Source organism: Topomyia yanbarensis, chromosome 2 (assembly GCF_030247195.1).
Source record: "Topomyia yanbarensis strain Yona2022 chromosome 2, ASM3024719v1, whole genome shotgun sequence".
NCBI lineage: Eukaryota > Metazoa > Arthropoda > Insecta > Diptera > Culicidae > Topomyia > Topomyia yanbarensis.
The window spans coordinates 192074434-192096807 of record NC_080671.1 but is presented as its reverse complement, the minus strand read 5'-3'; the positions used below and the strand labels follow the sequence as shown (position 1 = coordinate 192096807).

Below are 22374 nucleotides of genomic sequence, written 5' to 3'. Positions count from 1 at the left end.
TTTCAGTCGCATATGGGCAACGCGTGCTGGAATTGCTCCAGAAGCCGGATGGTTTTGCGGTTGTTCGGAGCTTTACGCGTAAATTTCACCTACTCGCACTGGAAAGATTGGGTGGGGGGTTAGCTTTGGCAAAGAGAAGCGATGGAGGCTGGTTCTGGTTGCTCGTTTAGGGTCGAATCATTCGAACGTACGTATGGAAGAAAGAAAAAAAAGCTTCCTATGTGTTTTCCCTTTGCGCACGATGAGTTCAACTCCGGAGAGATGCCGAACATTGAGAAGAGAGGGAACAAAAAGCTTCAGGTTAATTGTACGGTGAGCCCGAATCCTACTGGTACCGTAGAGAAGGTTTTGTGATCTTGAACAAGTTTTATCGACAATTTTTCTGTAGCTCGCGTGCTGCTACGGAGGAAAGCCATGCGCTTGTTTGCGTGCTGTTCTGGTCGAAGTTTGTAACTGCTAGTGCGGGAGCTTTCGCTGCTGCTCTACTGTATGGCTCGGCAGTTCGTGCGCGTCCATTGCGATAACAATACCTCGGTTATCCCTGTACATAACTACACTAGAACGGTTTTTTAATAATAACAAAATTATGTGGCTGGATATGTGGAAAAAGAAGCAGATTTGCAGCATACAATGTGGCTGGGTGGAAATTTAGTGTGCTATAATTAGAAATGTTTGTGAAAGATAGCTGTTGAGTTACAGCTCTGACGGGCTAAAGTGGATATAAAAAGCAGTACCTATAGCATTTAACGAGTGCAAGTGGATATAAAATACCAGAAAAAAAAGAAAGTTTGGTTTAATAGCTGAACCCTTGTTAGAACCTACACGGGAAGAAAAAGTTAAGGAGAAAGTCAGCTAGCTCGAACGAGCAGCACCCCGAAAGACGCAAGAGAGCGAAAAAAATGTCATCCAGACGTTATCCTTGATAGGAGAAACCGCTCCTTTTTTTAAAAGGTGACTTTTAAAAAAAAGGACGCGTGATGAAGCCATCGCAACCAGCCACCATGAGGGAGTCCTGCTGGCGCAGCACCTTTACCACCATTACTAGAAGCAGCAACATGACCACCGCCGCCGCCAGGGCAGAAGCTATTGGCGGCGGCCGGAGCACCAGCAGTGCCTCTAGGCGAGGGGCAAAAGTCAGCTCTAGCACTGGCCGGATGCTCCCGTTCGCATTGATGGGGCTTTTGATCGCCTCCTTTTGGCTGCCATCGAACCTAGTTAACGCTCACGATTCATTGGATGCTTTATACTATGACCAAAACTCTAACGGATCATCTCTACTGTCTATAAATGGTAATTTACTTAAACCTATTGACCTATACATTATTTCGAGAGAATTTGGTAGTGGGCTTCTCTCGACACGAAAGCCAAATTTTTCTAGTGATTAAAAAATCAACGTCGCAGCTTTTTCAAAGAAGAAAAAACAATTGCATAAAGTGGCAATAAATTCATTCTTTCCCTTTGCATGCCTCTAGGCTCGACACAGCGTGATGATATCGAATGCCGCAACTTTTAACGATTGTGAGCAGCACATTCTATTACTTGATTTCTACTTGATTGAATCAAATTTAATTGCTCTTTCATCTGCTCTACTCCATAGCGAGAACAAAATGCGACCTACCGACCCAGAGATTGGAATTCACTCGAGTAATACGAAATCTTTCTTTATCATCTAGTTGCTAATCGATATTTTCCTGCTTTTGATACAGCGGTTTGATTGAAAGGTTCTGAACCCTGGGATTATGCTTGAAGCAGCCTACCTGCGTATAGCTTGTAATAAGTGCTATAGGTCTATGCCTAGGGATCATTCGTTTGCATGTGAAAGTGAAGTTGAGCGAAAGTGTGAGCACTTCAATCATTCATCAAAACGTCAGTTCGCACCGTACAGACGGGTGGCAAATTGTTGTGGGAAATTTGGAATAGAACTTGTGCTCGTTGTAGCATCCAATGCGGGTGGGAAATGAATTTTCTCTCCTTCTCACTCCTGAACCTTGCTTTCATTTAGGACGAAAGTTGCTTGCTACAGTTGAAGTTACCATATTACCGTTGTGTACTGTTTAAAACAATTTGATTATATAACTAAGAAAGGAAGCAAAAGCTTGTACACTAACAGAGTGTCGAAAAGGCTAGGCTATCCAGCGAGAGCGAGAGTGTTTCAAGATGACGAGTAAGGGTAAAATCAAGGCCACGCAAGACAAGCAGCCAAGCAATTGAGGCTCAAGAGGATACAGAATGTCTGCCTAAGGCTCGCGCGGTCTCGATTGACCACCCGACGGTCAATGTACTTTAGCTACATACCACTATTGCAATATACTTGAAATGAAATTCAGGATTGTGACACAATAGTTTCACATATTGAAACAAAACACCATATGAAATGGAGCAGATTTTTTTTTTCAAATGTCCTAATGAATATTGATTATGATCCAAGATGTAGGACTGATAGAGGTTTACAGTATGAATATATCGAATATCTGTCACTCGAAAAAACTTTGACTTTGAGGATATATTGCCAGGACGACCATGTCGGTTGTGACACTTTGCTAGCTATAATGTTTAAACAAGTGGGAGTAGTGGGCGGCACTGTTTTTCTTTTGCTTCTATCCGTTCAAATTTAAATGGTCTATGAACAAACATATCTAGCTATCCTGGATAAAATGGAACCGGATTTTATGCTCGAATACATGAGAGACCCCATTTCCATCAAACAACTATCAGGAATATCAAAAACTGAAATTACAAAATGAAGCACGCGCTAAGAGGTTTGAGATTTTTCCACGCTCCTTCGTAATTTCCCACCGATCATCATGCAAAGTGCACCCACACCATCGGGCATGGCTGTAAGGACAAACACATATCTAGTAATTTTTTACACTCATTGCTCATTTTCTCTCTAGTATTCTCTTTTTGTTTTTGTCGGATATCCTCTAGCTGTTCCACCGTGAGCAGCACCACGTCGTGAATGAGTTAGCTCATCTGGATTGGGAAATTCGCTGGAGAGCTCCACTCTAGATTGGCCACAGGCACTCTTTCTACGCGAAAAGGTAACGGCCTTTCCGCTCGGCCGGTTCTTAATGAAATAGCGAAAGATTTGTCTGATTGTCACGAAATCTTCAAATGGGAGTGGCGTGGAAATCCTTTACAATTACATAAGAATGATAAAAATCTCTAACAGCATACTGCAATGAGTTCATTAGTACACTAACTAATCGTCTTTTTGTGTCGACCGTATGCTTAAGGGGGCCTTCTACTCGCGAGGCCTAAAATCGAGCTCCTTTTTGGGAATATATTGTAAAGCATCCATTCAATGGATTTTAAATCTTCTTTTTCTATTTTGAAGATACGTGTTTTAACTTTTCAATTTACCTTTGAAGACGAGAGGAAAAATCTCTCGCGACCCTGAAACTTCATTGATGACATTGATGTTGAAACTGAAAGGGTCCCGCTTAAATAAAGTTGTGGAAAATAGGGTAATCTGTAATCAGAAAACTAAATTTTTTTATAATCATGGTCACGTTGGCTATGTTTTCCTGAGAGGGATTTTTAAATTTTATAATTTGTAAAAGTTATGCAACGATTTGTGATAATTTCCAATATTTACGTTATTTTTCGGCCCAATAGGCTATAAAAATGGAACAAATTAACATTTTGCAAATCTCTCTCAAGAAAACATAGCAGTATGTTTTCTGAAATCGGACCAGTACTTCTAAAAGTCTTACTTGACCGCTTAAAAATTTCGGGAAAACGGGTTTAAAGACGAAGTACGGTGTACAACTCGATTGTACTGCCCATAAAAGCATAAGAGTCCCATATTGAAAAACAGCAAGCCGAGAAAACCAACCAGGATTTGGTATTTTTTTTCGATATTTTCTGAACGAACCTGATAATCTTATTTGTGCATTGTGATTCAGTGGTGATACAGAATACAATCCAACAGATAACTCATTTTCGACAAAAATCCATATGGGACTCTTATGCCTTTATGGGCAGTGTAGTAACTTACTAGTTAATCTGATATACCAGGGCCGTAGAGCTCACCTTCCTCATTACAAAAATGTTCTTGGTTGTCCACATTTTGCTCCCTCTGTTGAATTCCGGCCTGTTTTCTAACCACACCCTCTTTGTGTATAGGACGAGTTATACGTTCACCGTCGAGTTGAGTAGCACATCTTTCAGCTTCAGTCCCCAAGGTAATTCCCATCATTTCCATAGCTTATAATATCGATGAAAATCTTTGGTTGAAGATACCGACTGTCAAATAAGTTGCAATATTGACCGCCTGTAAGCCAGAGTTTGCGCAGGTGTTTTCGCGCTAAGGCCCAGATTCCACTATTCAGAGACTCATTGTTGTTTTGGTGTGAGCTCCTAAGCATCTTTCTAATAAATCATTAGATGATAGACTGGGTGGGTGGGCTTCTATGATGCAAGAAGCGATAGGGATCCTGACATGCTCGAACGTTCCTTTTGCTTCGGCCACTTGCAATATTTTTTATGTTCTCAAGTGGATTTGGCAAGTTGGGCATTGTACTACGCTAGACGTAGAACAAGTATTTCATAAAAAAATGGCTAAATACCTTTACAAAAATTCAAACTTTTTTTCGCACCCAGAATATTCAAAAGGTTATAAAATTAGTAGAATAAATTAAATTGTATCTAAGTAATATTCTAGATGAAATTAATGACCGCAAAAATTAGTCAGATTATTGAAATGAAAAAATAAACAAAATATATGAACTGAATAAAATGAATAAAATGCATAACTTTTTTATGTTGTAACGACATTCAATTAGCAAGGGACTGGAAAGTATGAAATATTTAATATGAAGAGCCATAGTAGTACTCAAGGGAGAGCAAGGAGATAAGGGAAGAAAGTTTAGAATAGCGTGGTTAGGGTCATATGAGCAAGCTTAAAGTTTTCCGACTACTTAACACAACAGATCTAAATACTGGTCGCGGTGGTTCGCCTCCAAAATAATCCTATTGTCTTCTACCGCAGGAGTCAGGATATTTTGGCCTTTGTTCATGCTGTCGGAAGCAGGGTTGTTAATGCGATGGATTCAACATTATCGATTCAACGCAATATCGTTGAATCGATAATTTTTCCGTTGAATTCAACGGCGTTGATTTTGGCGTTAATTTCATCGTTCATCGTCAACGCTCTTCGATAAATGTAACGTTAACGTTAACGAAAATTTTGCGTTGATTTCTGTTTTGAGCACGTATAGAGTGGTGCTTATGCTATCTAGTATATGTATTTTTTATATATGTATAATACATATTGTCTTTGAATAAATGATGTTTCGTACTGACTAAAATGCTACGCCAACTATACCCTATTTTAGTTTGAACATTTTTCTACTTATATTAAAGTCGAAAAGGTGAACCGCCTTAACGCATACACACGCCGGGCCACACTTATGTTAGATATAAAATAATTGATATTTGATTTTCATTGGACAACCAGACTACCAAAAGGATCCGAACATAAGTACAACTCAAATATTTCTAAAGAAATCTAATTAAAGACGCCATATCAGTAACGAAATGAATATGGGCGAGGCTTGCACGACGAAATAATTTTAACAGCAATCAATTTAGCTTGTGTACACTCCGGAAGCAGTATCTTCGTCGCATTTAAACAGATTGTTGAGAATTTTGGTAGTGGCAAATATTTAATAAGTTTAATAATTAACTATATTAGAAATGAACAAAACTTTGAATTTCAAATTATGCTGCATATTGACAGCTCTTCCCAAGATAGCCTCTTCGTGAGAATTTTTGAATTATGGGAAATTTACCATGAATAACGTTTTTATGTGGCGAAATACAGAATCTCTTTTTCTTTTTTTATTAGTGACTTTTTTATGTTTTTTAACGACATTCAATTAGCAAGGGACTGGAAAGTGGAGTATATTTTTCAAAATTAAGAGCCATAGTACTCAAGGGAGAGCAAGGACGCTTTTCTAAACCTTCTTCCTTCACCTCCTTGCTCTGCTTGAAAAATATACTTTACTTTCCAGTCCCTTGATAATTGAAGGTCGTTAAAAGAATTAAACATAGTATCAATTCAACCATATTCAATTTAAAACCTCAAAAAAATTAAAAATAGTGCTCAATTCACCCATATTCAATTCATAACCTCAATTTACAGATAACGACAATCGCTAAGGCAAATTATGGGCCACAGAATTTTATATTCTATTATCTTTCATACACGACTGGTCTTGAAATAAGCTGTGCCGTTTATATTTATAGATTCGCGAAATGTTTCACTTTGAAAGAAATGAAACCAATGATTAGTGCGGTCGTTTTTGCTACGCTATCACAATTCGTACAAAAGGATACAATACAACAAAGAATAATTATTTGTATCCTGCACAAGAAATGCGAGGATTGGAAAAAAATCTCTTAACCCCCCAGAAGTCGCGCTTATGGCCCACTAAACGAGCAGCCGCTGGTGCCCTAAGACGATTTCGCTAGATTTTCAGAGCAGCGTACACTCAGTGAATTAGCGCGACTGCCGGAAGGTTAAAAAAATAAAGGCGAATTATATTATGCGGATGTAGCTAAGAGAAATTCGCTCAAATATTTTAACCCTTCAATTGTTTTGTTACCATTTCAATTGCCATTAAAATAAGTTTCATTTTAGAAACATTTGGTTAACCCTCAAAAAGGTAAGCGGTCTCAGAGGCCCGGCTAGTTACAGTTCTCTTCTTTCAATGAACTTGTAATTTGAAATACAAATGAGCGAGCGTTTTCGGGCTTTGGATTCTCTCACTGATAACGCGATAAAAAAGAAGCTTTCGATTTCATTGGATCTTAGCAGCGATGCTTCTTGAAGTCACAATTTTAGCCTGCCTTTTTGAGGGTTAAAAATGGTTTTCTGAAATTAATCGTTTCCGCGAAATGATACGTAGTCATTTTCATTGAATGTATTGAGCAGTTTTAACACGGCTCTGGCCGATGTATATTCTCAATACTATGACGCCACCTGCTATTCAGCTGATGATACATGGGACATGAAGGTTCCATGATCGATTGCCATTGCATGTGGACTTGCACAAAGGAGACATCTACTGGCCACCAAGATCGCGCGATTTGGATTTGTTTCATTGGGTCTATGCCTACGTAAAGAATGCTCCTACAACTAACCTCAGAATCTGTACTTTAAATAAAATTAAAAATATACCTTCTTACAGAAACATTTTTAAATATAAATTTAAACTTCATGTGAATAAATTATACAATTTCTCCGATGGAAAAAATACTTTCAACAAAATTCAACGCAAAAATTTCCGATAACGCTAATGTTGAATTCAACGAAGTGCGTTGACGATGACGATGAAATTAACGTAAAAATCATCGCCGATAATGGCGCTAAATTCATCGTTATCGGCGGTAAAGTTGAATTCAACGTTAACAACCCTGGTCGGAAGACACTTTACACTAGTCCGGACATGCCGCAGACTCAGATGATTCGCATTTAATAAAAGCCAAAATAACCTGACTCCTGCGGTAGTAGATAAAAGGTTAAGTCGCCGGAAAACTTTAAGCTTGCTCATATAATTCTAAACCTTCTTCCCTTATCTCCTTGCTCTCCCTTGAGTACTATGGCTCTTAATATTAAGCATTTCACACTTTCCAGTTGCTTGCTAATTGAATGTCGGTACAACATTAAATAGAAAAAGTTTGACTTACTAATAGTCATTATTAATAAAAAATGGAAAAATAAAATGCATAACATGAAAAAAATTAATAAATAAACAAAATGAAATATTTCATTTCTTATAACTTTTGGATTAATAACTAAATTAATTAATCAAAAATATTTTTTCTACAGTTCACTTCGCATTAACATGGAATGGTACATATTGAACCAAACCGAACGAAGCAAAACATAAACAAGAATCGAAAATAATTTTATATATGAACTTAGATGCGTTTTTTGCAACGGTTTTTTTAGTAACATTTTATTCAATCATAAATAGGCTTTGAAGTACCTATGTATTAGGAGAATCAAAGTGGGATAGGTTGAGTGGAAATGAATCACGTGAAATCAATAAATTGATGGAACGTAAATATTAAACCTTCGTAGCGCTTTCCATCGATTTGCGTGAATTTGTTGCTAAGAAAGTTTTCGTCTCCTTAGCCTGTCATGCAGATGACAATACAAAGAAAAAAAGTTTTCGCTTTGCGCAATGTAAGATATCTATCAAACACACATGTGACTTGGATATACCTACACATTCACCTCAAACAATATACCCAAGCGAACGGGTTACAGTGCTCGAATCAAACAGCTGTATCAGTACATCGTATCTGTACACGAATGGAAGATACACACTAAAGTGAGTCAACGCTAGTGATGATATGAATTAGTGCTTTCGAGATTGTACACGAAATGTGTGCTTGAAACGAGCACGACACAAGAAAAACCATGGTTCTTATCAGTCTGCTACATTGGTTGTGAAAGCACGCAGCGCAGTGCTCTGCTCTGCCTGCCATTCAACAGGCAACTGAGCTTGTTCGACCAAATCTGTTCTTTAAATAGTCGATGATGACGTCATTCATAAAAATGTTGCGCGTTAGGTCCATAAATCTGTCGTGCCAGACTAGGGAAGCGCAACCTTCTGTGTGTATATGCATTAGAGCATCGCAAAAAAAAAAAATTTTTTTTTGAGTTCTCAAAGCCCCCCTCTCATATTGTGACCAAAGACCTCAGATGCCAAATTTCACATCATTTGGACAATTCTAGACCCCCGCCCACTTCGCTTGAAATTTTGGAAATTGGAGCTATGGGAAAATGTGGAGGAAAAATATATTAAATGCTTTAACTTTAACTTTTGAAGTAATAATCAGAAAATTACAATTTATACCTCTTTTTAAAGGAAATAACCTTAGTATTAGAATGGAGATATTCCCGTTTCTATAAAAACACGGAAAAGTGGGGTACTGGGTCATTTTGACCCCAAAATCCCCTATTTTTTAATTTTTCTGCTCCGTTGTGCAAACCATACATATTTTGTAGTTTTTCTAATGTGAAAAAATCTCTGAAATCGAACGGAACCTTTTAGACCTTTGTCCGAATACGAGAAGTTGGGGTTATAGGGCCTTTTGTCATTTATATTGAATTTTATCAGTTGTGCAAACTATACATATTTTACATACCTTTGTCCGAATACGAGAAGTTGGGGTTATAGGGCCTTTTGTCATTTATATTGAATTTTATCAGTTTCTCGTGCATATATCTCTATTATTCTTCATTAAATTTTAATAAATTGTACCTTGTTGAACGTGGAAAATTCTTAGAAATACAACAAAAATAGATTCGTTTGCGTTAAAATTCAAAAACATCAAATTTTTTGACATTAACTCTACAAACCACATTTTTTTCATTAAATGTCCTAATACCTCAACTTCACCTATTTTTCCAGGTATAAAACTTTTCTCGTGTGATTTCTAGGCGCATTTTTCACTATAAATTGTAAATTAAATAAGAGTATTGTTGTTTAATGGAGTTGATATGTGCGATTTTATGATAAAAATGTTGAATCGAGACTATATGTCAGATAATTTGATGTTTCTCAATTTTACCGGTAACGATTCTATTTTTATTTTGTTCCTAAGAATTTTCCACGTTGAACAAGGTACAATTTATGAAAATTCTCAGTGTAGTAATCAGACAATATCTTTGCAAAAATGTTTTGTGCAATGTTTAATTAAGTCAATGTTTAATTAATGAGTCACTTCCCGATCAGGATGAAAGAACAAAATTATAGTTTTGATATCGTTTTGATACGGTCTTCTGATTGGATTCTTGTATAGTTTACTTAAGCATGTTTTGGCCCCCATCTATTGTTTGTCGCGTCGGTTCTGTTTTTTCCGACCTGTGCGTGCATGTAGTCTAAATCGTTAAGGGGCAAATTACATTCCACAGACGTTCACCATTTTAGAAATCAAAATGTGAACGTAGTTGTGAACGGCTCTGTTTGTAAGCGTGTATTCAAACCCCAGGACAAACTACCACTAGTATAGATAGTTTGTTGGCGTAGAGCGAGTACTGTGATCACAAATAATTGTAAAAAACTGTATTTCACGCGTTTTTGTAAACGGTCAATAAGTATTTTGACAGTTAAATATGCCGAAAACTAATATTTTTTATTCATAAATATTTGATTGACTATCACGTTAAAAATATAATATAGTATAATAAAATATAATTCCCTTCTACTTTCAAAAAGAGTTATTCTCGTTATTAAAAATATTATGTTGTCGTTTCAACTCTGCGCTTTCCTAAAACAAAACCATGTTCACCAAATGTTGAAAGTTATCCGATATCATATGGTGAGCAGTTCTATGTTTCCTAGACATTCAACCTATTCCAACTTCGCTTCCCATTCGAGAAATTGACCGTAATCCATATTTCGGTGCATTCCTCTAAAGATGAGCTCAACATGTTTGAAAATCTGAGTATTATACTACGAAATAAAATATTTTTTTGGGAAAAGAACAAAAAATGGCAAAAGTTTGGGGTCCCAGGAAACCCCTAGCGAAGAAATTTTTGAAAAATGTGGTACGTGGCTCCACAGTTTAAAACCAAAGTGTGTTTGGAGAACTAGGGTGGTTCTACAGGGCAGATATCAATGAAAATGGTCATCTTAAATTTTCGCATAAAGTCTTACATAAAATGCTTATTACATCGATGCAAGTTTTTTTAGCTCAATCGGACATCATTAAGGGGGTGCGGCTTTTGAATATTGATTTCATAATATAAGAAAAAATCCAAAGTTTTGTGAAATTTTGAAAAATAGCATCTTTTAGGTGAATATGGACATTTTTGATCGAATTTTCCCAATGAAGCTTGGGAGCAGAACAAATAAAAATATGGCAGGGATTTAGGGTTCCTACTAAATCATCGTGAAGCAATTTTCGAAAAAAAACTTTTGAGTTTCTATTGGAGTGTTTTCATGAAGGTATTTGATATTGATGTGACTCGACAACTATGGGATCACGCATAATAAAACAGTTACAAATCAGGATACCATTCCCAAAATGCTCATGACACTTAAAATAATAGATTCTAATTTATTCTCTATGTGCTGATCAGACAATTACTACCGCATTATTAAATTAAATCAATCAGCATCAAAAACTTTGTTTCTTCAATCAGATTACTTTTAGTTTGTAGGGGGTTACCCAAAACCACCTGGGCTACACCGCTGCTTGGATTTGCTTATTTCGACTCTTATTTTTCGAGATTTGTTACAGATGGTTTATTATTGACAATTTCAGGAACTCTGTTATTGATTTTCGTAAATTGTTCAGTTGACGAAATCGTGATTTATGTTTCATTAATTCACGAACGATTTTTCCCGTGAATGTGATCTCATTTTACGCGAGCCTGGGGTTAGTTGGTGCTGTTTTCTATTTTTAGTTTCACATGTTACAGCGCTGATTACATGCCCCATAAGTCGTAACAGCCTTTCTGCGGACTGTCGTCGAGAAAGTTCACTCGCCAGGCTGTAATAAAAAAGATATGCCTACTCATTGGAGGATCTAGCTGAATGTAGTTGTAAAGAGTAAGTGTTCAACTGAAATCAACACATTAACGATATCGTTAGCGACGGAGTCAACGTGCAAAAAGTATCGATATATCGGACATGCGTTTTAAAATCACCCGTTGAATTAGGTACAGTGTCGACCCTGATCGGAGCAGAAGGATCCCGTAACTGAACTGGAAGGGTTTCAACTCTTCGAGCGAAGCTATGAACTATTTTCCTAGCGTGATAAGCATCATTGCATATATGCACAATATAGACACTCCGAACAATTCAGCATGACCACATACATGGGTGGGTGTATAACAATGTTGAACATTGCATTGGATCGTTGTTTTAAATTCTAGCTTTGGCGTCCCAACTGCTGGAGGAACCAGTGGGAACATACTGGATGGTGCTGCCGATTCGCAAGCAAAGTTTGTCATGTTTCGAAGGCAATGCAATAAATTATAGCCACAAAGCTGCATCGGCATTGTACTCGGTTACTCTGTACATAGGTATGTATAACCGAACGAACACTGTGATGAAAATGGGAGATGCTGCGTCCGAGCACCGTTGACCTAGAAACTATTATCGGAAATGTTTTTTTTCTCTGTTAATTATTGTTTGCAGATGCCGCTGAGATGTTCCGGTATGAACAACAAACATCTAAATTTGTTTCGGAAAACGGTCTCGCTTGTCTCCGAGGGCACTGGGGTCAGAATTGAGAGTTTGCTAGACAGATGCCCAGTGAAATAAATTCGATCAGCAATCTGTCCGAAGCAAGGAAATGTTTAGGGAGGAACGTGTTCGTGTGACATGGCGACCTTCAGCAGGCCCAACGGATGGGAATTGTACTTTTGACCTGAATGGTGCCTGCATTGTGTAATAGAATTGATATTGTATTTTAAAGAGCGATGGTGCAAGATCTTCATAATTTTACAATTGATTTTGCAAAATCAAAATTCCCTAGAGATATTTTAATATATGAGACCGATTACGGGAAACAGAAAAGGTTAAAATTGTTAGGATATTTTTTCATGGATGGACACTGCCCTGAAATGTAACAGCTCTCGTTCTGACGTACATTACTTATTGCCTTGAATTAAACTTGACGAGTGCCATTATCTAAATTTTTGTTTCTGTTTTTATTTCAATGAGGAGTGGGCGGTCAACTTACTTCTGCAGACTTGCTAGTCTTTTTCTTATATCGTTAAAATGCTTAACATCGGAACATTATCCTAGCACAAAAGAAAACCACAACCATGAGTGGAGCTGCAGCATAATATGATGAAAACACCCAAGGCTGAGGGCCAGTCAGCGTCATTAAAGAAGAAATAAAAACAATGATGGGAACAAAGGGGCTGATGAAAATCTGTTCTTATCTTTCCCCACTTATCTAGGGACGGCTGCAATGTTGTTGCCAGCATGATGCTGCTAATGGGATTGTTCGGGATAGCTGATGTTACATTATGTTACAGTACACTGGAATTTGAATGGTACCGAATGAACGATTGCAATTCCATCTATTTGTTTTCGAATTTATTATGTGAATACAAGAGGAACGATTCCAACACATAAACGCTGTTTAGTATCGATATCGAGAAAAGACTAACTTAAGGTGACCAGATGTTTTCGAGATGAAAGCGGGACGCGGCCAAGAAACATATCAATGATATTTGCATATATTTTGTAAGACTGAGATAATTTTTGCAAAGATTCATGAGCTGACTCATACAAGAAGGTACAATGAAAACCAAAATAAATAGATTCTATATAGATACTCACGTTGTTCGGAGGTAAGATACCGTGACAATTACATTATTCATTTATTGAAGAATTTAATCAACGAATTATTTCAAACCTTGAATAAAGAAGAAACGTGGACAACGATAACGAACGTATACATTTGATGGGGATTTGATAATACGTTGAAAGTGACTTGGCTAAGAAGAGGTTTAATGTCACTCCTTTGGTCATAGGTTCTTCGGATGGGACAGAAGTATTTCGTGCAGTCCTAGCTAATGAGCCTAGATTTAAGCGCCTTTACTCGCTCTCAGATCTTTGTTCGTGTCCTTGTAGTATTATTTAGTTGACCAATGTCGTACCGGATTATCAGGTGATCACTACGCCTGTAGTCGTTGCAAACTCCCCCACTCATGTCTGTCAACGGCAAAGGACTACCAAAGGTTACGTAGATGACGGGTTCCCAGCCACTTTAGCGAGAAGTACTGCTAGCGCCTTCTATACACAGTCGAACATCCTTTTTGCTTGAGCTACCCAAGAATTGGGGGGTCTCTTATCAGAATCTTGTCAATCATTTCTTGACCAACTTTTTTTTTATTTCAATTATAGAGGTTTTAACCTTAAGGTCATTCGCCTCTTCGGGTTAGAAAAATCTCTTAGGAAAAATTTCTAACCCTATGTGCGGGGTCGGGACTCGAACCCAGGTGCGCTGCGTGCAAGGCAATCGATTTACCAATAAGCTACGCCCACTCCCCATTGACCAACTTTTTTCTACCGCATATAGGTTTCCAAAACTATTTTTCCTTAGAACTGTTGGCGTCATGAAACACAAAAAACCTGGTTTAATAGAGATAGGAGCTTCTTTCGCAGCGCTAAAAGCTGCTCAATATTTGCCTTCCGATCTAGTTCAAATCCTTCAACTTGAACGGCAGTCTAAATTAGAAAGTTCTATCAGTTTTCAATAATATTACAAGGCTACGAAAATATTTCAAAATTTCATTTTCGCCATTAACAGAAACTATACCTGGCAGCACTTCTTCAGCGGAACCCAATCAGATTAATTGTAATAACTTCTGTTCTACCGATAATATTTATCACTGTTAGTGCTCAAATGAAAGATATTAGCTCCAGTTGACAACCTTATCGTTGTGTTGTGCAAACCAAAAGATATAGTCGTTTAGAAACGTGGTTGTTTATCAACAACATGGGCATTATACTGGCCAGAAAAATAATGAATGCCCACCCCTAAGTCGATTCCTAATCCGACCAGGAGTACTTGCACCAAATTTGAAGCAAATCGGACAAGTCTTGCTACCGGACCAACGAGCGTGAAATTTGTATGGTATTTTTCGACAATTTACATGAAGAAAACTCACTAGCTCGCATTTTCACTGCTAGTGGCACTATATGCATTGTATTATTACCGTAAGTGAAAATATGAAACATACTTTAATTGCCTACAACTTTGCGGAAGATTGTTAGTCAATCCGACTTTGTTAAAAGATGTTATTAAACTCTTAACGAAGTGATGTCTGAGGCAGTTTTGCATGGGGCCTAGCAGTACATGGTTGTGCATCAGTACTCGATTCCCACGAATTATACATTTTTGTGAAATAATGGTTAGATTTAGCTGAATAGTATGTTTAGAAGAATTGTACTACATGATTCGAGTTATATTTTGGTTAGAAAATTTTAGTTCCACCTGTGACCACATAGAGGGCGCCAACATAAACTTTTCATAGAAGAGAGATTGAATATTGAAATTTTTGGAAGAATTACTGCAAAAAGCCTGTTCTACAACTTTGTACGAGACGCTTAATTTTTATCTCTCTCCGTTAAAAATTTAGTGTTGGCTCCATCTATGCGGTAACATGTGGAACTAAAATATGCTACCCAAATCATAACTCGTACTATGTACTATAATTCTTCCGAACATGATATTGAGCCAGACCTAACCATTACTTCACAAAAATGTACAGTTCGTGCGAATCGGGTATTGATACTTAACCATGCACTATTAGGCCCCATGGCCCCCATGAAAAACAGACTCAGACATCACTTCGCTAAAAATTTAATAACTTCTGCGAGCTAGTGGGTTATCTCCATGTAAATTGTCGAAAAATCCCATAAAAACTTCAGATACGTTGGTCCGGTAGCAATCGACTCAGGAGTGGGGCGATAGGGGTCAAAAAAATTGATCCAATGATAGCACCAGAAGAAATAATCTTGATATAAGTCTTCTTACATTCCTGATCGACTTATCGTAAATATAACACAGAGAGTAATAAATATCAACATGAGATATAAATTTGATAGCTTTCTGTTATGATGTTCTGATCGGGATGTCTAATACAAAGGGAGACAAAAAGATTCCGCCAACTAGCCCCACACTTCCCTAAATATTATTAAATGATAAGGACCAGTGTTGCCACAATTAAATCTGTACCGGGAGTTGAAAAATCTTTCCTATCTGTACTCTGCTATAGAAAAATCTGTACGGGATTCTGTACCGAAACAATAACAAGGTTGTTTAGAAAAAATCATTTTTCTTATACATATTTTTCATTTAGGGAAATCAAACCAGAAATTTTGACTCTTCTCTTTCACAATAAACTTCTTCACTCCTATGTGTTTTGCTCCCATGTGTGCATTCTACTCCATGGCCGCACACCTGAAAGAGTAGAAATAAAGAGGCTCTTTAGTGTGCATCATGGTCCCATGCGCACGGAAGCAGAGAAGACAACCAAAACACATTCCCTGTTTGCCAGTGAGGGGAGGCACAAAAAAGTGGCTCTTCAAGGTGACTCAATGTGCGAAATTTTGCATCTCTTGGTGCACAGCTCTTTCTCTTTTTCGTTTTCAAGTTTCTCTTTGGGCGGGTGATCTCCACATCGCAGTGTTCTTGTGCCGCTCTTTTTTGTGTTTCGCTCTTTGTGCACATTATGGGATGCATCGCAAGGTTAAATTATTTTACTCTTCTGTCATCTAAAAAAATCTGTACCAATCTGTACTTTTTTACAAAAATCTGTAATCTGTACCGTACAGAATCTGTACCAAAAACGCTTCAAAAATCTGTTCCTTTCTAGATAAATCTGTACTTGTGGCATCACTGATAAGGACATCCATATTCTAACAGCACCATTCACCCAAAGTTTTTAAAACATACTTCTTTTCGGTTGCACATAATGCATAATGCTCGGTTCGATAAGTAATCACCAAAGACTGAATTTTTTTTCGCTCAGGTGCCCAACACTGCCTTAAGGCGGGCAAAGTATTTTACCAAAAAATCTAAACTTCCGAATTATTCCACTAAACCAAATTACATCTACAAAGAAGTGCTAGTAACAGGCTACTCAAAAATATTTGTTCAGGTTTTGAAATTTCCGAAAATAATGTTGTTTAATGAAGATTACCACTAAACACAAAACACACCTTGAATTTTCAACTTTGAGCTTCAATTGCTTTTGACAGAAAGTTACGAATATCCAAACAATGTATGTGTATGAAAGGTGAAAGCGTTGGGAAGAAATGCTAGTGCGGATGTCGACATACAATCATCATAGTGGAATTAAAACGGAAGACAACGGTTAAAGTGTTTAATACAATCATGTTTTAGTAGTTTTATTTAGATTTTTATGGAGACCTCTAGAGGCAGTGGTGGGAACTAGAGGGTTAAAAATTGGTATTGGTACCCTCTATATATGTCGTGAAATATAGAACTAAAATGTAGTAGATAGAAGGTGACTCATACTGTACTAAAATTCTTCTAAACATACTATTGAGCTAAACCAAATCATCATTCCGAAAAAAAAATATGAAAAGTGTGTTTAATAATACTTTGGTTTGGTTAGAAAACTAAACTTTCTTGATCCGCAGTATGCAGTGGAGACCCGATTTTATCAGCCCCCGATTTTACCTACCCTCGATTTTATCAGCTTCATATAAAAATTGGTAGTTGGTAGTTTGATAGGCTCTAGTAGACGAACCAAGTTGAATTCTAGTAAATCCTTACCTGGGCATATATTTCTTATCTTAGAGATCCAAAAAATGCAAAAATAAAAATATAATTTTTTGTTAAATTTTGCACTGTCAGACCCCCCTAAGGGGAACTTAAAGTAAATAATCAGAAATGGTTGCTAGGTTATATCTAAGGACTAAAGAAGAATATTTTAAGAGCTTCGGTTTATTAAAAAGACAGAAAAATATATGTCCCGATTTGATCAATGTCACTGTTTTATCAGCTTAAAATTCGCCAAGTGGCTGATAAAAACGGATCTTCACTGTATTTATATAACCCCTTAAACTTACTTATTAATTTTTACATGGACTACCCTAATAAATCAGCGAATGTGTCGTTAAATTTATACCCTAACTGTAAACACGTCCTCGTTTGACACCGTTCTTTCTTGACGGTGAATTTAGCCACATGGGTGGTGCGGTAATGAAAATTAAATTTTGTAATATAATTTTTGTTTGTCGATTTGCGTACAAAAAGTGAAAAAAAATCGTTAACGTATCTTGAACATCAGCTGCATCGGATAACACCAAAATCAGCATTTGGCTTAATGACCCAATGGTGCACTGAGATTTGATCAAAGTTCATCGAGACCACTTACAATTGTTCACCGGTTATTTTTAGTGGTAAAAAGTATAAAAATAAAGAACAAAAACAACGTTTTCTGTTTTCTTACAATAAAATTCGGTTGGTTTATTTGAACGGGCCATTAGAGTAGAGTGGGGTCAAGTAGGTCAGTTTTCTTTGACGAGCTCGTGCAATGGTATTTTGCACCGATTTAGACAAACAAGCACTCGTTGGAAAGGTTATACATCTGGCAATGTTTCAGCAATAATGATTTTATCCTTGGTTCAATATATATTTTTTAGATTTGTTAAGGCGAAAGTACTTTTTCCGACGTTTTTTTAAATCTAGGGGTACGATAGGTCACTTTATTCGAGGTTAAACAAAACGATGTGCAAGCCTAGAAAATCAGCAGTTCTACTTTTATTTGAAGAATATGAATACTGCAGATATGCGGTTGATTTTTAAGCTATAGCTGCTTGCTCAGTTCGAAAAAACTCCAGCATCACTGAATCAGCGAGAAGTGCAGCTTTACGTCGTTTTCTGTCACGATTCGATGGTTTGCGCAGGGGACTTTTGGGAAATGGCTTCAATTGAAATTAATTTCTTGACGCTTTACATTAATAGTATTGATCTAGAGTGCCCCCAAATGGCTGATCTATCGTGCCCCCAAGCATATGTTTCATGTTGATGCCCATATTTTTTTTCAAAACAAAGAATATCGGAGAACCAACACAATAGTCGCGTTCATTATTTGCTCCAATAATCTCACTGATAAAAATATCAAACCATATTGCCACAAAAACTAAATGACCCCCCTAATCTTATCTTGCTGCACCAGCGCAAATGGCGTGATAAACAGCGAGCAATGCTTTCGGGCGAGCAATGAACGCTGGTAAACTTACCGCCGGAGTAGACTAGTTCCACCGCCGGGAACTAGTTCAGTAGACTGCGATAGAGCACCGGACATATGTCGTCGGGGCGCCAGCCAACCGGACGCCAAACTCCAGCCGGGATTGCTGGACCGACAAGGGCACTCACCACTGGGGTCTAGATAGAGTAGACGGTGGTGAAACACCACCAGTCGTGGGTCGTCGGGGTACCAGCGAATCGGACGCCCTGCTTCATTGGAATCGCGGAACTGACCTCGACACCTGGCTGGTTGGATCTGCTTCGGGAGAACTTCTCTCGCAGGGGAATTCTCCGTCGGAGTAGGCTAGGTCCATCGAGGAGTATGCTAACATGTCAGGAGCTCAACGAGGAAGTGATGCTAAATCGTTCAAGAAGGGAGCCAAAGGGCCTAAAGGAATTCGGGATGCTAAATGGTAGAGAACCAAAGGGCTGACGAAGTTGTGGGGCTGAATGGCACAAGGGAGCCGAATATGAGTGTTGAATGGGACAAGTTAATTAAACAATCTAGAGTTTGTCACTTAGATTGTCCTCGTAGGGGAAGAGCATCACTTCTCGATCCACAGCTAGCTTTCCCACTGCCATACAGAAATTGCCGCTGTGTGGATGGTTAAAAACTGGTAATGTGTCGAGCAGGGGTGCTGTAACCCTACTGAAGCAACTAACTACTAAGTAGTGGGATTAGAGTGTGTGTTATACATATTAAAAATGCCTCCACGAAGTAGTGCCGGGAAGGAATCAGGTTCCGTGGTTGTTTCACCGGGTCGAAGGCTTGCCCCAAACCCATGCCCTGAGTTGTCGGTTTTTCTACATTTTTTTCCCGCTCAGAATGTTTTGAACACATTTTCCACTTTCTACATGCATACACAGACATTTTGCGATCTCGACGAAGTTAATCAAATGGTTGACGACAGTCGGTCCTCCGGGTCTCGATTAAAAAGTCGCAAGAATTCCATTTCTGTCAAAAATGTTTTCGAGATAACATCAAATCTCGATGTTTCATGCATTTTAAAATATTAAATATGAGAATTTCTGAAATTTCAGGTTGAAAACAAAATAATTATAGTTCCGGTTTATATGGGTATTTTATATATGACAGGAAGATTCAGTGTATAGTTCCAGAACCATAGAACCGATCCGTACGAAATTTCACAGTAGTTTATAATATACCTTTCATTTGAGACTGAGTTTATGAAAATTGACCCAACAATTTCCGAGAAACCGATGAGAGTTTCTTAATTTTGAAAGATCACCTTTTTCTTCGGGATTGCATGAACTTATGGTATTCAATATGGCCTACAAGATTTAGATTGTGACCTAGAACTGCAAATACAAGTTGTTTGGCACCCATTTTAGCATTTTTTACCATTTTTCAATCATCGCAGTATCGGTTTGAATAGGTATTTTCTTTGTGATTGTGCTGCACAATCGTAACCCCGAAACCGGAAGTCGAATCGGGATAAAATTTAATAGCAATTTACGAGGATGCAACACCTATAATTCGAGACTAGGCTCGGTCAAATCGATCGAGCCATCTTTGAGGAACCGATAACACTGTCACTCTGAATTTAGATACGTTCGCAGGATCTTGCAGAACGGTCGATTGTGGCCAATGAGGCCAAAGAGACTTTCAATTGTTGTGTTTAGAGTCTTAGAACTACACAACCAAACTGCTGTTCTGACGTTTAAAAAATGTTTTAAGGGTTTTACATTTTTCGCAGTATATTTGTTCAATACGGAATTTGCTGGGATCGTACTCATCATCCTGTAATTGGAACCATAAGTCGTATCCGTTATAAATTCAACAGATGCCGATGGGAGCGATAAGATAAGATAATTGAGTGATATTTTTGGTCACATACACACAAAGACGCTTATACATACTAACACACAAAATGAAATTGTTAGGAGTGTATTTAGTGGTTCGGCATGAAAGTGAGTCCTACACAATGCCAGTACACTACAGGTCGGGCGTTTGAAGCTTTTTAAATCTCACCATTAAAAATCCTCACATACATGCACACATACAACCATACAGACACAGAAATTTGCCGTACTCAACGAACTGAATCGAATGGTAAATGAAACTCTGCCTACCTGGTCTCTGTCAAAGTCAATTTTTAGAATGATGGCATAGCCTTTAATTGAGAAATGCAAAAACTCAACTGCTTAATAGATTTTTTCCTTATCTATAGATTTATGTCACCCTCACAATAATCTTCCTGAAATAACACAAAAATGAATCTAAAGAAATAGCTAGCATAACATCGATGGAAGGCCGAGCGCAGTACCCTCTCTAGTAGGTTCAAAATAGTCCCGTTGCTCTATTTATGCAGCATATGTGCTTTTAACAGCCAGCAACATTATTTTAAATCAAATTTCCAACCACATTTGTGATGCTGTAGATAATACGGAAAACCAACCATAATCGATATCGCTGATTCAATTAGTGCACAAAATTGGACACAGTAGTTCCTTCCGCGAGCGAATATTTTTACATTGGATACTCTACTACCTATAAGGGACAATTCTACTTGCAATAGGCCTAGAGAATAGAAAAAATTGCGATAAATTTTAAGTAGGCCAGCCTGGCGAACACGCCCTCGCATCCAATTCATTTTGCTTCTTCTTTTCCCAGGCCAACAATCACCAGAATGCGCAGTCAAAGTTTTCCTCTGCCTACTGTTGAAGGAAATGTGCTGCAAAAGCGGTATAATTTTAGCCTGCATGCGAATGCCGAGCAAGTTTTTCTTTACTTTGAGCAGAGGGCGCTAGCAAAAAGAAAGTTCTTTCCGGCGGAGTAATTTTTTATTTGACAAGCTGTGCCATATCTGGTTCTAAGTTTGAATATTTTTTAGAAATATTGATTTATACATGATTGCTCAATAAATTTGTCTATTTTGAATAGAGTATATCACGCGCTTTTAGGATTGTTCGATAGCTGGTTAATGGATTTCTTAATGGTATTTGATTTTCATACGGGAAACCTCAAGAAATCGAAAAAGTGCAATTGTTTATAGAAACAATTCTTAATTGTAGCTTCTATTATATTCAATACATTTTTGCTGTATTATTAAAATTCTATTCCTTTATAAAAGATTCAGAAAAAAAAACTTTTTTAAATTTAGATTACACTGTAACATTGTGTCAATAATTATCAATTTATTTATTAATTTATTTCGTCAAAGATCACAAAAAACGATTTTACAAGGTACACTTACATTATTTCTACGATCCAAACATAATTTTAATTAATTTCTGGTTATAGTGAGGTCAAGTTTTTCATAATTTTGATTATAATGGTGCATCATTTGATTGACCAGGCCGTTTTTGCATAATTAGTTTTATAAGTTTCTAAAATAGTTTGAATTTTTAAATGACGGCAAAGTGCATTTACTTTGCGAAAGTGATAATGGAAATGGTACGCGATGGGAAAAAATATCATTAATAATATAAATCATTGCAAAATCACGGTGTTCTTTCATGAGCACGCCGCGTGCGTCATATGATGGAAGAGGGAAATAGTCCAATATACGAGAATGCATTCTCCATGCATGATAGTGTATAGACTTCATACCAACATTCATAGATCAACATCGGATCAAT

The 22374-nt window shown here is 37.5% G+C and overlaps 1 protein-coding gene across 5 annotated transcripts in view; it reads left to right on the top strand.

Annotated features, from left to right (window-relative positions):
- Positions 1-381: 381 nt before the first annotated feature.
- Positions 382-22374, top strand: part of LOC131682516 (sodium/potassium/calcium exchanger Nckx30C) — a 291134-nt gene continuing 269141 nt past the window's right edge. For 4 of the 5 annotated variants that reach the window (XM_058964044.1, XM_058964047.1, XM_058964045.1 and 1 more), the window contains exon 1: positions 382-1290. In XM_058964044.1, the coding sequence (XP_058820027.1) occupies positions 978-1290 (313 nt within the window). In that variant the 5' untranslated portion in view covers positions 382-977. The remainder of the gene's footprint in view (positions 1291-22374) is intronic. The other variant, XM_058964046.1, reaches the window with a different exon arrangement.